This window comes from Tachyglossus aculeatus, chromosome 2 (genome assembly GCF_015852505.1).
Source record: "Tachyglossus aculeatus isolate mTacAcu1 chromosome 2, mTacAcu1.pri, whole genome shotgun sequence".
Taxonomy (NCBI): domain Eukaryota; kingdom Metazoa; phylum Chordata; class Mammalia; order Monotremata; family Tachyglossidae; genus Tachyglossus; species Tachyglossus aculeatus.
Window position 1 is genome coordinate 135,329,656 of NC_052067.1, and position 13,505 is coordinate 135,343,160.

At 47.8% G+C, this 13,505-nt stretch overlaps 1 protein-coding gene across 1 annotated transcript; it reads left to right on the forward strand.

The window, feature by feature from the left end:
- Window positions 1-2,032: 2,032 nt before the first annotated feature.
- On the forward strand, window positions 2,033-3,482 carry LOC119942943 (olfactory receptor 56A4-like). Its single transcript, XM_038763977.1, has 2 exons — window positions 2,033-2,965; window positions 3,345-3,482. Exons 1-2 carry the CDS (start codon window positions 2,033-2,035, stop codon window positions 3,480-3,482), a joined length of 1,071 nt encoding a protein of 356 aa, XP_038619905.1.
- Window positions 3,483-13,505: the final 10,023 nt, after the last annotated feature.

Here is a 13,505-nt window from a genome sequence, read left to right on the forward strand (position 1 = left end):
TCCCCACAGCACTTATATATATTTGTACATATTTATTACTCTTATTTGTACATATTTATTACTCTATTTCTTTTATGAATGATGTGTACATAGCTATAATTATATTTATTCTGATGGTATTGATGCCTGTCTCCTTGTTTTGTTTTGTTGTCTATCTCCGCCTTCTAGACTGTGAGCCCGTTGTTGGGTAGGGGCTGTCTCTATACGTTGCCGATTTGTACTTCCCAAGCGCTTAGTACAGTGCTCAGCACACAGTAAGTGCTCAATAAATTCGATTGAATGAAAGGACAGTAGTAGCAGTAGTAGTAGAAGTATCAGTAGTAGTAGTAGCAGTAGTAGTAGTAGCAGTAGTAGTAGTAGCATGACATTTATTGAGTTCAGTGCACTCTTTTGATCACCTAGGAAATGACTGAACCGCAGGTTACATTCCCTCCCAGCAAGGATCTAGTACTCTACTGGAGAAGTTGAACATAAAAGTTGAACACAAAATAGTACTTGTTAAGTACTTACTCTGTGATTGGGTTTCTTCATCTCTCCTACTTAGACTGTGAGCCTCATATGGGAAAGGGACTGTGAGTAACTTGATTGAAGGGAAGTAGTATGGCCTACTGGGCCAGCTACTCAAAGGGACTTGGCTTCCAATCCCGGGTCTGCCATTGCCTGCTGTGAGACCTTGGGCAAGTCACTGAGCTTCTCTGGGTCTCAGTTACCTCATATGCAAAATGTGAATTAAGACTTTGAGCACCATGTGGGACACGGACTGTGTCCAACCTGACTAACTTGTATCTACCCCAGCACTTAGAACAGTGCTTAACAAATATCATTCTTGTATCAAGTACAGAGTTTGGCACATAGAAGGTGCTTAACAAATAAAGTTGTTATACTATTGATGGCCCAGTTAACAAAGATGCCTGTTATGTCTTAGTTGCTTAAGTACATCTACCTCTTTGAAGAAAACTGTCAATGGTCTCCTCCTTAATTAATTAATTATGGCATTTGTTCAGTGTCTCCTAGGTGCCAAGGACTGTAGTAAGTGCTGGGGTAGGTTGAACACAGTACCTATCTCACATGGGGTTCACAGTCTATGTAGGAGGGAGGAAGATTTAATCCCCATGTTACTGATGAGGAAAGTTAGGTACACAGAAATTAAGTGACTTGCTTTAAGGTCACACAGTAGACAACTTGCAGAACCAAGATTAGAACCCAGATCTGCTTACTCCTAGGTGCATTCTCTTTCCACTAGGACACACTGCTTCCTTATTCCAAGTGAACTTTTTCATATTCTGTCTAAGGACAGAAGAAGCATGGTGTAGTGAATAGAGCACAGGCCTGAGAGTCAGAAGGCCATGGGGTCTAATCCTGGCTCTGCCAATTGCCTGCTGTGTGACCTTGGGCGAGTCACATCACTACTCCAGTCCCCAGTTACCTCATCTGCGAAATGCGGATTGAGATTGTGTGCCCCACATGGGACAGGGACTGTGGCCAACCTGATTTGTTTTTATCCACACAGCGCTTAGTACAGTGCCTGGAATTTAGTAAGTGCTTAACAATTACCATGGTTATTAGGGAAGCAGTATGGCCTAGTGGATAGAGCACAGGCACGGGAGTCAGAAAGGCCTGGGTCCTAATCCCGGCTCCACCACTTGTCTGCTGTGTGACCTTGGGCAAGTCATTTTACTTTCATTCATTTATTCAATTGCATTTGTTGAGGGCTTAGTGCAGAGCACTACTCTAAACACTTGGGAGAGTACAGTACAACAATAAACTTATGCATTCCCTGCCCACAACGAGCTTACTTCTCTGGGCCTCAGTTACTTTATCTGTAAAGTGGGGATTAAGTCTGTGAGCCTCCTGTGGGACAGGGACTTTGTCCAACCTGATTAACTTGTATCTACCCCAGCTCTTAGAGCAGTTCTTGACAAATAGTAAGCACTTTATAAATATCATCATCATGATTGTTTTAATTAGGGGACAGGTCTCTAGCTTCCCATCTCGATCGGCAAGGAAGTAGCCTTTACAGCTCAAATACTACATGCCTCCTACAAACAGCTCCTCCACCACAAACTCCTACTTCCTCCTGAATTGTTTTGTTGAGGCTGGGAGCCATCAGTTTGGGCTCTCCATGGTCCTGGCCCTGCTCTTTTTCGTGGCCCTGGGGGCCAATGCTTTGCTCCTGCTGACCATCTGGCTGGAGGAGTCTCTGCACCAGCCCATGTACTACCTCCTCAGCATCCTCTCCCTTCTGGACTTCGTGCTGTGTCTCACCGTCATTCCCAAGGTCTTGGTCATCTTCTGGTTGGGCTGGCGGTCCATCAGCTTTGCAGGCTGCTTTTTGCAGATGTTCATAATGAACAACTTCCTGGCCATGGAGTCCTGCACCTTCATGGTCATGGCCTATGACCGCTACGTGGCCATCTGCCACCCGCTGCAGTACCCGTCCATCATCACTGACCAATTTGTGGCTAAGGCGGCCGTCTTCATTGTGGCTCGCAACACTCTCATCATCTTCCCACTCCCCATCCTCTCCTCCAGGCTACACTACTGTCGAACAAATGTCATTGAGCACTGCCTTTGTGCCAACTTGCACGTGTCCAGGGTGTCATGTAGTGATAGCACCCTCTCCCGGTTGTACCAGCTCATCGGAGGCTGGACCCTGCTGGGCTCGGACCTAATCCTCATCACCCTCTCCTATGCCTTCATCCTGCGTGCCGTGTTGCATCTGAAGGCCGAGGGGGCAGCAGCCAAGGCCCTGAGCACCTGTGGGTCCCATCTCATCCTCATCCTCTTCTTCAGCACCATCCTGCTGGTTTTGGTCCTCACCAACGTGGTCGAGAAGAGAGTCCATGCCGACATCCCCATCCTCCTCAATGTCCTGCACAACGTCATCCCCGCTGCCCTGAACCCCATCGTCTATGGGGTGCGAACTAAGGAGATCAAGGAGGGGATCCACAGGGTCTTGAGGAAAGTGAGGGGCTGAGGGTAGAATGGCTAGGACTGGGGGGCCCCGGGGCCAGGGAACAGCTTCCCCAGAACAAATACAATAACCCAAACAGGCTTTGTGGGAGGTCAGGATATCAGAATCAGGTCCAGACCATCCTGATTCTCTTAGAGTCTGAGCACCCCTCTTACCACCACTATGCTTACTAGGGGGGAGGTGATGTCTGTCCCTGTAATTCAAGGAATGGTTTTGTAATCAAGTCAGACCATCCAGGTCTTGTAAACTGCCACTACCCAGGAGTTAGAGAAAAGCAGCTGCAGTGTATCTTTGACACCCCCCACCAGCAGAGAGACAGCCACGCTGCCTCCTCGGGAAATGACACAGCCTCTCCTCCATTCCACCGAAGCAACTCAATCTCATCCAGCCTCCCACCAGCAGAAAAGAGAAGAACACCATCATAAGGCCACAGAATCTCAGGAAAACCTGGGACTGCTGCAGAAGTCCCTGTGGACAAGGGTGTGTCCTGAACTCTGGTCCCCGGTGAGCCTGAAATTCTGCTCCTCTCGTCACAGCAGCCTACTGATTATGTTTTTATTTTGTGTATTTATCTGTGTTCAATGTTTCATCGTTTCTGACCTATCTGCCTCCAGACCCTTCTCCCCACGTTTACTCTTAGATTGTGAGCCCAAGGGACAGGGACATGTGGATTCTTTCCCAGTGCTTAATACAGTGCTTTGCACACAATCCATTCTTAATGAGTGTTGTTACTACTCCAGACTTCTACAGAATGTGATTCTCCCTTCTTCCAGTAGGACCCATTCTCCTGCGTTCCTTCCAAAACAACCTGATTGCCCCTCTCTGTAGCCTGAGCGGGGAGCTAGTTTACAAGACCTGGACAATCTAACTTGATTACACAAACCAATCTTTGAATTACAGGGACAGACATCACCTCCCCACTAGGAAACACAGTGGGTAAAGCAAGAGTCTGGGAGTCAGAAGGTCATGAGTTCTAATCCCAGCCCTGCCATTTATCTGCCTCAGCTGCTTCATCTATAAAATGGAGATTGAGATTGGAAGCCCCATGTGGGACAGGGATACAGTCCCAACCTGATTTGCTTGTAACCAACCCAGGGCTTAGTACAGTGTCTGGCACACAGTAACCTCTTTACAAATACCACAATTATTATCATTACTATGCTCTCAGGCCCTGAGACCCATCACTCCCCTGGCTCCCCTCCCTTCTACAGCTCTCAGCAGCTTCTAGGTCTGCTCCCTGGAATCAGAGCTGAAGCTGGCCCTTTGCAGAAGCTTTAATAATAAAAATAATAATGATAATTGTTTTTTGAAGTGCTTACCATGGGTTAGACACTCTACTAAACGCAAAAGTGGGTACAAGAAATTTGGGTTTCATTCATTCTCTCATTCAATAGTATTTATTGAGTACTTACTGTTTGCAGAGCACTGTACTAAGCACTTGGAAAGTACAATATGGCAATGGAGACAATCCCTGCCCACAACAGTTTTACAGTCTGATGGGTTGTGGGGAGGAGCAGGGAAGACAGTCATCTAAACAAGTAAACAGGCATCGATATAAATTAATAGAATTATATATATATATATATATATATATATATATATATATAAACACTGCTGTGGGGTGGGAGGGGACGAGAGCAAAAGGAATAAGTCGAGATGTTGCGGAAGGTTGGGGGAGCTGAGGAAAAGGGTATTTAGTCTAGGAAGACCTCTTGGATGAGGTAGACCTTCAGGAAGGCTTTGAAGGGGAGAGGAGGGTTTGACACAGTCCCTGTCCCATATGGAGCTCATTGTCTCAATCCTCATTTTATAGATGTGGTAACTGAGGCACAGAGAAGTGAAGTGACTTTCCCACACAGCAACCAAGTGGTGGAGCTGGGATTAGAACGCATGTCCTTCTGACTCACAGGCCTGTGCTTTTTTCTTTTTTATGTCCTGCTTCTGCTTCTTTGTGGTCATAGCTCCTCTGGAACACCCCTCCCCATCCACATCAGGTGCAGGGGATTTTAGGAATTTAGTGCCAGGGGCTAAAGAACCCTTCTCCAGAGGGTCTGTCTTACATACTGGTCCTGCAGGAAGCAGAACTGGATCTGAGCTAGACCCAGCTTGAAGAGGGGTGGGAATCTGATTCAAAGGTATCAGCCATAAGAATTTGGAGCTCTAGGGGAAAGTGCAAGCTTAGGTGGAAAGGTAAAATATATTTGACCAAAGTGCCAGCCACCTCTCCATTGCCACTCTAGGAGGTCTGATCCCAGCATGCTCTGTGCACCACAGGCTACCCACGTGGATTTAAGGCACCACTCGCCATACCTCAGACCTATCCACCAGTTAGCTGCCTGACACTCCCCAGGTACCAGCCATCTGCACATGACAGCTCTCAGGACCCTCAGGGTCCCCCTCCACCCACCACCATGCTGCCTGCACTGGATCTGTGCCACATAAAGCAGGAATCTTCACCCTGACCTGCCTTCCACCACCCCAGTGGGATACAGAAAAGTAGCTACTACCTGACACTGCCTCCATACAACCGCAGAAAAGATGGCAGTGACAGCTGCTGTTGTAGTGGTCACCTACACACTACACACCTATGTTGGTGGCTCTGAACCACAGGACCCTAAAATTCTGCTCTTTAATCCTCAGTACCCTACCCTACTGATCTTTTATTTCATATTCATGCTGTCTTAGTCTCTTGTCCCCTCTCCCCCTTTTTATTTTCAGAATGTGAGTCCCCTGAGGTATAGGAACTGTGTCTATTTCTCACATGTCTTTTGTCATAGTGCCTAGTACAGGGCTCTTCACGTAGTAAGTGCTCAATAAAAACCACTGATTGATTGTTTGATTGTTTGAGAAGTGTCAAGAAACCCAAGGGAAAGGGCACAGCTGACTAGGAAAAAAGGGGTGGGGCCACTTGCCTTGAGAGGTAACTAAAGCAGAGCTTCCAACTGCTATGGATTCCAGAAGCTATTTCCCCTGTGCTGCTGGGGTTCACCACACCAGAAAAGACAACATACAAAGAATTAGAAACAGAGTGTGATGTCCATTGCTTTTAGGTCTTCTGCCTAATTTTCTCTGGGCCTGGTCTGAATTGTTTTAGAACCTCAGTGATTGAGAACAAATGTGTTAGCATATGGGATGGAGGAGGGAGGCTTAGCAGAAAGAACCCAGTCTTGAGAGTCAGAGGACCTGCATTCTAATCCCTACTCTAACTCTTGTCCACTGTGTGGACTTGGGCAAGTCACTTAACTTCCCTGTGCCTCAGTTTCTTCACCTGTAAAATGGGGAATAAATATGTGTATCCCTTCACCCATAATCTGTAGCAGTAGGTCTACTCAGCTAGACTCACTCACTCCCCTTTCCCTACGCCGCTCTCGTACCACTAACTCACAGCCCTGGATCACTGCCACAGTAGGCCTCCTTTGCTCTTAGGCTCGAGCTGCCGAACGCTGCTGGCGAAAGCCTAAACACCATGCCAACCTCGTTCACTTCAAGTTTATCCTTTCCTGCCTTAACTCAGCCCTCTCCTCTGCCAGACAAAAGTATTTCTCCTCCCTTATTGACACCCATGCCCATCATCCCCGTTAGCTCTTCCGTACATTCAACTCCCTTCTCAGGCTCCCGGTTCCTCCTCCTCCTCCTTCCCTCACCCCCAACGATCTGGCCTCCTACTTCATTAATAAAATTAAATCCATCAGGTCTGACCACCCCAAAGTCACTCCCCCCACTTCTCCAACACCCCCCGCCCCCGGCTCTCAACACTCTCTGCTACTCTCCCATCCATCCCAGTAGTATCCTCAGAGGAGCTCTCCTGCCTCCTCTCAAGTGCTACTCCGGCCACCTGTGCTTCTGACACCATTTCCTCTCATCTCATGAAATCTCTCACTCCGTCCCTTCTCCCCTCCTTAACTTCCATCTTCAACCACTCCCTCTCCACTGGTTCCTTCCCCTCTGCCTTCAAACATACCCACGTCTCTCCCATCCTAAAAAAACCCCCTCTCTTGACCCCCACCTCACCTTCTAGTTATCGCCCCATCTCCCTCCTACCATTCCTTTCCAAACTCCTTGAATGAGTAGTCTACACACACTGCCTTGAATTCCTCAACACCAACTCTCTCCTCGACCCCCTCCAGTCTGGCTTCCATTCCCTACATTCCACGGAAACTGCCCTCTCAAAGGTCACCAATGACCTCCTGCTTACCAAATCCAACAGCTCATACTCTATCCTAATCCTCCTCGACCTCTCAGCTGCCTTTGACACTGTGGACCACCCCCTTCTCCTCAACATGCTATCTGACCTTGGTTTCACAGACTCTGTCCTCTCCTGGTTCTCCTCATCTCTCCGGTCGTTCATTCTCAGTCTCTTTTGCAGGTTCCTCCTCCCCCTCCCATCCCCTTACTGTGGGGGTTCCCCAAGGTTCAGTTCTTGGTCCCCTTCTGTTCTCGATCTACACGCACTCCCTTGGTGACCTCATTTGCTCCCACGGCTTCAACTATCATCTCTACACTGATCACACCGAAATCTACATCTGTGCCCCTGCTCTCTCCCCCTCTCTCCAGGCTCGCATCTCCTCCTGCCTTCAGGACATCTCCATCTGGATATCTGCCCACCACCTAGAACTCAACATGTCCAAGACTGAACTCCTTGTCTTCCCTCCTAAACCTTGCCCTCTCCCTGACTTTCCCATCACTGTTGACGGCACTACCATCCTTCCCGTCTCACAAGCCCGCAAACTTGGTGTCATCCTCGACTCCGCTCTCTCATTCACCCCTCACATCCAAGCCGTCAGCAAAACCTGCCAGTCCCAGCTCCACAACATTGCCAAGATCTGCCCTTTCCTCTCCATCCATACCACTACCCTGCTCGCTCAAGCTCTCATCCTATCCTGTCTGGACTACTGCATCAGCCTTCTCTCTGATCTCCCATCCTCGTGTCTCTCCCCAATTCAATCCATACTTCATGCTGCTGCCCGGATTGTCTTTGTTCAGAAACGCTCTGGGCATGTTACTCCCCTCCTCAAAAATCTCCAGTGGCTACCAATCAATCTGCGCATCATGCAGAAACGCCTCACCTTTGGCTTCAAGGCTCTCCATCACCTCGCCCCCTCCTACCTCACCTCCCTTCCTTCCTTCTACAGCCCAGTCCTCACCCTCTGCTCCTCCACCGCTAATCTCCTCACTGTACCTCGTTCTCACCTGTCCCGCCATCAACCCCCAGCCCACATCATCCCCCGGGCTTGGAATGCCCTCCCTCTGCCCATCCGCCAAGCTAGCTCTCTTCCTCCCTTCAAGGCCCTGCTGAGAGCTCACCTCCTCCAGGAGGCCTTCCCAGACTGAGCCCCTTCCTTCCTCTCCCCCTCATCCCCCTCTCCATCTCCCCCATCTTACCTCCTTCCCTTCCCCACAGCACCTGTATATATGTATATATGTTTGTACATATTTATTACTCTATTTATTTATTTATTTTACTTGTACATATCTATTCTATTTATTTAATTTTGTTAATATGTTTTGTTTTGTTTTCTGCCTCCCCCTTCTAGACTGTGAGCCCACTGTTGGGTAGGGACCGTCTCTATATGTTGCCAACTTGTACTTCCCAAGCACTTAGTACAGTGTTCTGCACACAGTAAGTGCTCATTAAATACGATTGATTAATTGATTGATTGATTAGTATTTATTAAGCTCTTACTGTGGGCAAACTACTGTACTAAGTTCTGGAAGAGAATACACAGGTAGGATTTCAACATAGTCCTGTCAAAGAATCTTTGATCATGGAGAGTAGCTTCTTTCTTCATAGCAGTCTACTGGGCTGATCTCTCCTCAACAACTGCCAGTTGTCCTCTGGGATGCAGTATTGTCTGAGACTTTGTCTTATCTTGTCCTTTACATGTTTCTGCTGCCCTCCTTGCTTTTGGTTTCCAAATCTTGCTCTCTATCCAGGAGCTGTTTGCTCTCATTCATTCTCTTCAAACAGCCTACCCAGTATAAGCAGCATGGCTTAGTGGAAAGAGTATGGGCTTGGGAGTCAGAGGTTTTGGGTTCTAATCCCAGCTCTGCCAGTTGTCGGCTGTGTGATGTTGGGGAAGTAATGTAACTTCTCCGGGCCTCAGGTACCTCATCTGTAAAATGGGCATGAAGACTGTGAGCCCCATCTGGGACAACCTGATAACCTTTTATCTATTCCAGCACTTAGAACAGTGCTTGGCACATAGTAAGTACTTAACAAATACAATTATTAGTATTAATATGAGAATATCTTCCAAATGAGGAGACTGACTTTGTTCCAGAACTTCATTGCTCATATGTTGAGTATAGTTTTCAAATGATGTTGCTGGACCTGCTCAAAGTGGCAGAGGTGGGATTAGAACCCAGGTCCTCGTGACTCCCAGGCCTTCTGATTCCCAGGCCTGTGCTCTATCCTCTAAGCCACGCTGTTTTTGGTAGAGCCAGGGCCAGGCTATCATGAGTTTGGCAAGGGCAGAGCCAAGGTAGCCTTAGAACTAAGGATTCAGGCCAAACCCAGAGGAGATCCGGATCTCCTGGTTGGCTCACAGCTGCTCTAGCTTCCTGGGACTGATTCCCAGAATCCCTGTAAAATTTTGTGAAGAGAGTTGTGATCGCCCCTTACTCTTTTCTCCTTTCAGAGATAAATTTTAAATATTCATTTTTCAGTCCCACCGATTAACTTGTATTTACCTCAGCATGTAGAACAGGTGTTATCAGGTGTTTCTCCTCCTTGGGCTATCAAGGTCAAAAGCTTTGGCTCTGAGCCTCACATACACTCAGAACTGTGTCCAAACTGATTATCTTGTATCTACCCTAGTACTCTGTACAGAACTTGGCACACAGTAAGTGCTTAACAAACACTATTATTATTATTATTATTATTATTATTATTATTATTAATAACATTATTATTAGCAGCAGCAGCATGAAGAACTCCAAGGATAACATTCTAGTGCTCCCATTCCCAGTCCATCCTTGTCAGACAGACTCATTTCTGAAGCCATGATGTGTGCACCTTATAGCTGAGAGTCTGACATCAATTCCCTCTTCTCCTAATCAACCCCCAGGTCGGATCTGGATTGTGCTCAGTTTTGTCTCTTGTAGGATAGAGCACATGGGGATGTCTCTGAAGAAGGGGAATGGCGCTTTGGTCCCCAGGCACAGAGCTGCACAGCTCACTCAGCCACCAGAGGGTCCCAACAGGGTCTGAGAAGCATAAATAACCTGACAGTGGCCCAGCCACTAGCATGGACCCAGGGAGCAGTCTCCATCCCAGAGGTAGGTCCTGGAGGAGAGCAGGTAAGTTTGCAACAGGTCAGCCTACAACAGTTCAGCTGGTAGCAGAGCAGTTTGCAGTAAGTCAGTTTGCAGCAGATCAGCCTGCAGCAAGGTCATCCTGACAGCAGATCAGCTTGCAGCAGGTCAGCCTGGTAGCAAATCAGCCTGCAGCAGGTCAGCCCCCTGCAGCTCACCTTTCAGCAGGTCAGTCAGCAGCAAGTCAGCTATCCGGAGGTCAGCTTGCAGTATGTGAGTGTGGAGCCACTGCTTAGGTTCTCCTGGCCAGGTGGTGACAGAGAGAGCAAAGGGGATGACTGGGGTTTAGGTGGGAGAAATGTTTATGTGGTTGAACTGAGGCAGAAACTGGCCAAGATGGTTTAGAGACTGGAAGAGACAACCAGACCACTCAGAATGAGCTGGAAAGCACAGTTCTGGAACTCTTTCATCTGGAGAGCTCTCTACTGGGCTTCGGTATCATGCCTCTGCCTCTGGGCAGCTAGGCCCTAGCCCTGCTCAGACAGAACAAGAATGTAACCTGGAATTCTAGAGGAAACAATGAGCCTGGGCTTGTTGTCGGTTGTGATGGTGGTAGGAGCTCTAAGGGCTCTAAGGGTTTATACTGGGTGCTTACTGGGTGCAGAGCACTATACTAAGCACTTGGAAAAGTACAATAAATCTATGGTCCAGCCCCTCTGCTGATTCCAATTCCCCTGAATAATGGCAACAATCTCCAGGATTTCTCTCTTCCCTTCTAGGGACCTAAAGTGCCAACTCAATCAAATTTATTGAGCGCTTACCTTGTACAGAGCACTGTACTAAGCTCTTAGGAGAGTACAATATAACAATAAACAGATACCCACCCTGGATCTCACTTGACCTGGAATGGAGAGATGAGGGGGTGCCGAGGAAGAAGTGATGAAAGAAGGGAGAGGGAGGGGCAGAGATTATTTGTTTCTGGATTGCAAGTTTCTAAACTGGTGTACAGAGAGGGAAAGGGAATTGCCCAAGTTCACCCAGTGAGTCAGAGGAAAATCCCAACTCTTTTGATTCCTTCAGGCTCAAGATTTTGTTTTTCCTAAGTGCAATGAGGATGAGTATGCAGGGGCAAGGAAGAGGGGACTCCTCTCCTGGAGCCCCTTCATCAGAGGAGAGCTGCCTGACTTGGAGAAGGGACTGTCCTGTTTGGAGGCAGGGGACTGGATAAGATGCCCAAAGGTGAGCCTGTCAGGCCTAGGACTCAAGGAGTTTATGTTCAAATGAGAAGCAAATGAGAGTGACCTAGTAGATAGAGCACAGGCCTGGGAGTCAGAAGGACCTGGGTTCTAATCCCAGCTCCACCACTTGTCTGCTGTGGGACCTTGGGCAAGTCACTTCACTTCTCTGTGCCTCAGTTTTCTCATCCTCTAAAATGGGGATTAAGACTCTGAACCCCATACTGGATAGGGACTATGTCTGATTAGCTTGTATCTACCCCGGGGCTTAGTATAGAACCTGGCACATACTAAGTACTTACAAATACCTTTAAAAAAATGACACAGGTGATAACTGCCTTTCCTCTTGGGCACCACCTCTATCCCACTCTCATGTCTCCAGGCACAGAGACCCAGGGCAAAGGCCCGGGAACTGGGCTCATTCCCAGGATTGAACCAGTTGTGGACAACAGGTACATTTCTGCTGCTCTTTCTCTTCCTTCTCCTCCTCCTCCTGCCCCTCCTCCTCCTCCTCCATTTCCTTCTTCCCTTTTCTTCCTACTTCTCTTCCCTTTCTCTCCTCTTCATCCTCAATCTTCTTTTCTACTATGACTTTCTCTCCTTCCTCCTCATCCTTTCCCCCTTCTTGCTGCTTTTCTTTCTCCAGAATGTAGATGAGCTCCCCACCCACTTCTCCCTTCCCTCCAACAGGAAAGAACCTGCTTCCATGAATGGACTCAGGCTGGGAGGAGAGTGGTCTTAAGAAACCCCAGGCTGCAATGAAAGTCCAGCCAGGGTATTTCAGAGAGTGGCAGTCAGGAAAGCCTGACTCAGAAAGCGAAGTGCTGAGAGGAGAGAGGTCAGAGGTGAATGGCCTTGGGACTTAGACTTGGGAAGGGAGAACTGCAAAGAAGTTAAAGTTGTATTAATTCAGCACTCTGCCTCATGGGCTGGTGGAGAATAGTATTTAATTACCATTTTACAGTTGAGGAAACTGAGTCACAGAGAAATTAAATGACTTTTCCAAAGACACACAGCTGGCAAGTGGTGAAGCCAGGTTTTGAACCCAGGTCTACTGACTTTGAGGCCTGTGTCCTTTCCACCAGGTAACATGGATTCTCTTAGAGAGAACTCCATCTGGAGAGAGAGAGAGAGGAGACACTCCAGGCTCAGAATTGGGAGGGAGATCCAGTTCAGAAGATACCTGGCTAGGTTGGTTGTAATGAGGTCTCTACTTTGTTGGACAAATAGCCCTCGGCTGTGGGCACTGGTCAAAGTGCTCCAGGGCCATAAGCAGAATCACTCACTCAATCAATCAAAGGTATTTATTGAGTGTGTGTAGAGAACTGTACTAAGTATTTGGGAGCATACAATCCAACAGAATTAGTGGACACATTCCATGCCCACAACAAGAATGTAATCTAGAAGACCAGAAGAGTGGAGACACTGGAGATTAAACTTCAACCAGTTCCTTCTAAGAGGATGATGAAAGATAGTCACTGCATGGTCCTGCCCACTGCTAGGAGTCAAAGCCTGCCTTCCAATGCCTGTGACACCCCACCCCAGCCTCCCTGATGATTCAGCCAAAGAGGGCTGGAGGTCATTTCTTGGTTTCCAGGTTTGTCTTGAGCTAATGCTGAAGTCCCCAGCTTTGTGGAGTGACTCTTCCCTATCTAGTCAGCCTCTGACTGCTGGCAGTCATGTTCAAAAGTGCATTTTAGAAATCAACGAAAATTATCTCAGCCATTTTTATTCATTTTAGTGGGCTATGGGATAGAGATGATTCCCTGGTTTTGAAGGTAAGAACTTTCATTTCTTTGACTGTCTGGGGTCTGTCACTTCCCACCCCTGTCTTCCTACATAGGCCTTTTCAAAGGAACCTCACAGAATCTCAAATTTTTGAACTCTCAAGCTCTCCATCTAACCATACCTCACTCTTGACTTTCCTGTCTCCAACTCCTCACTCATGCTTTCCCTCTAGCCTGGAATTCCCTCCCCACCAAGATCCACCAGCCCCTAACTCTCTTTTCCTTCCCTCCTGAAAGCCCACCTCTTACAGGCAG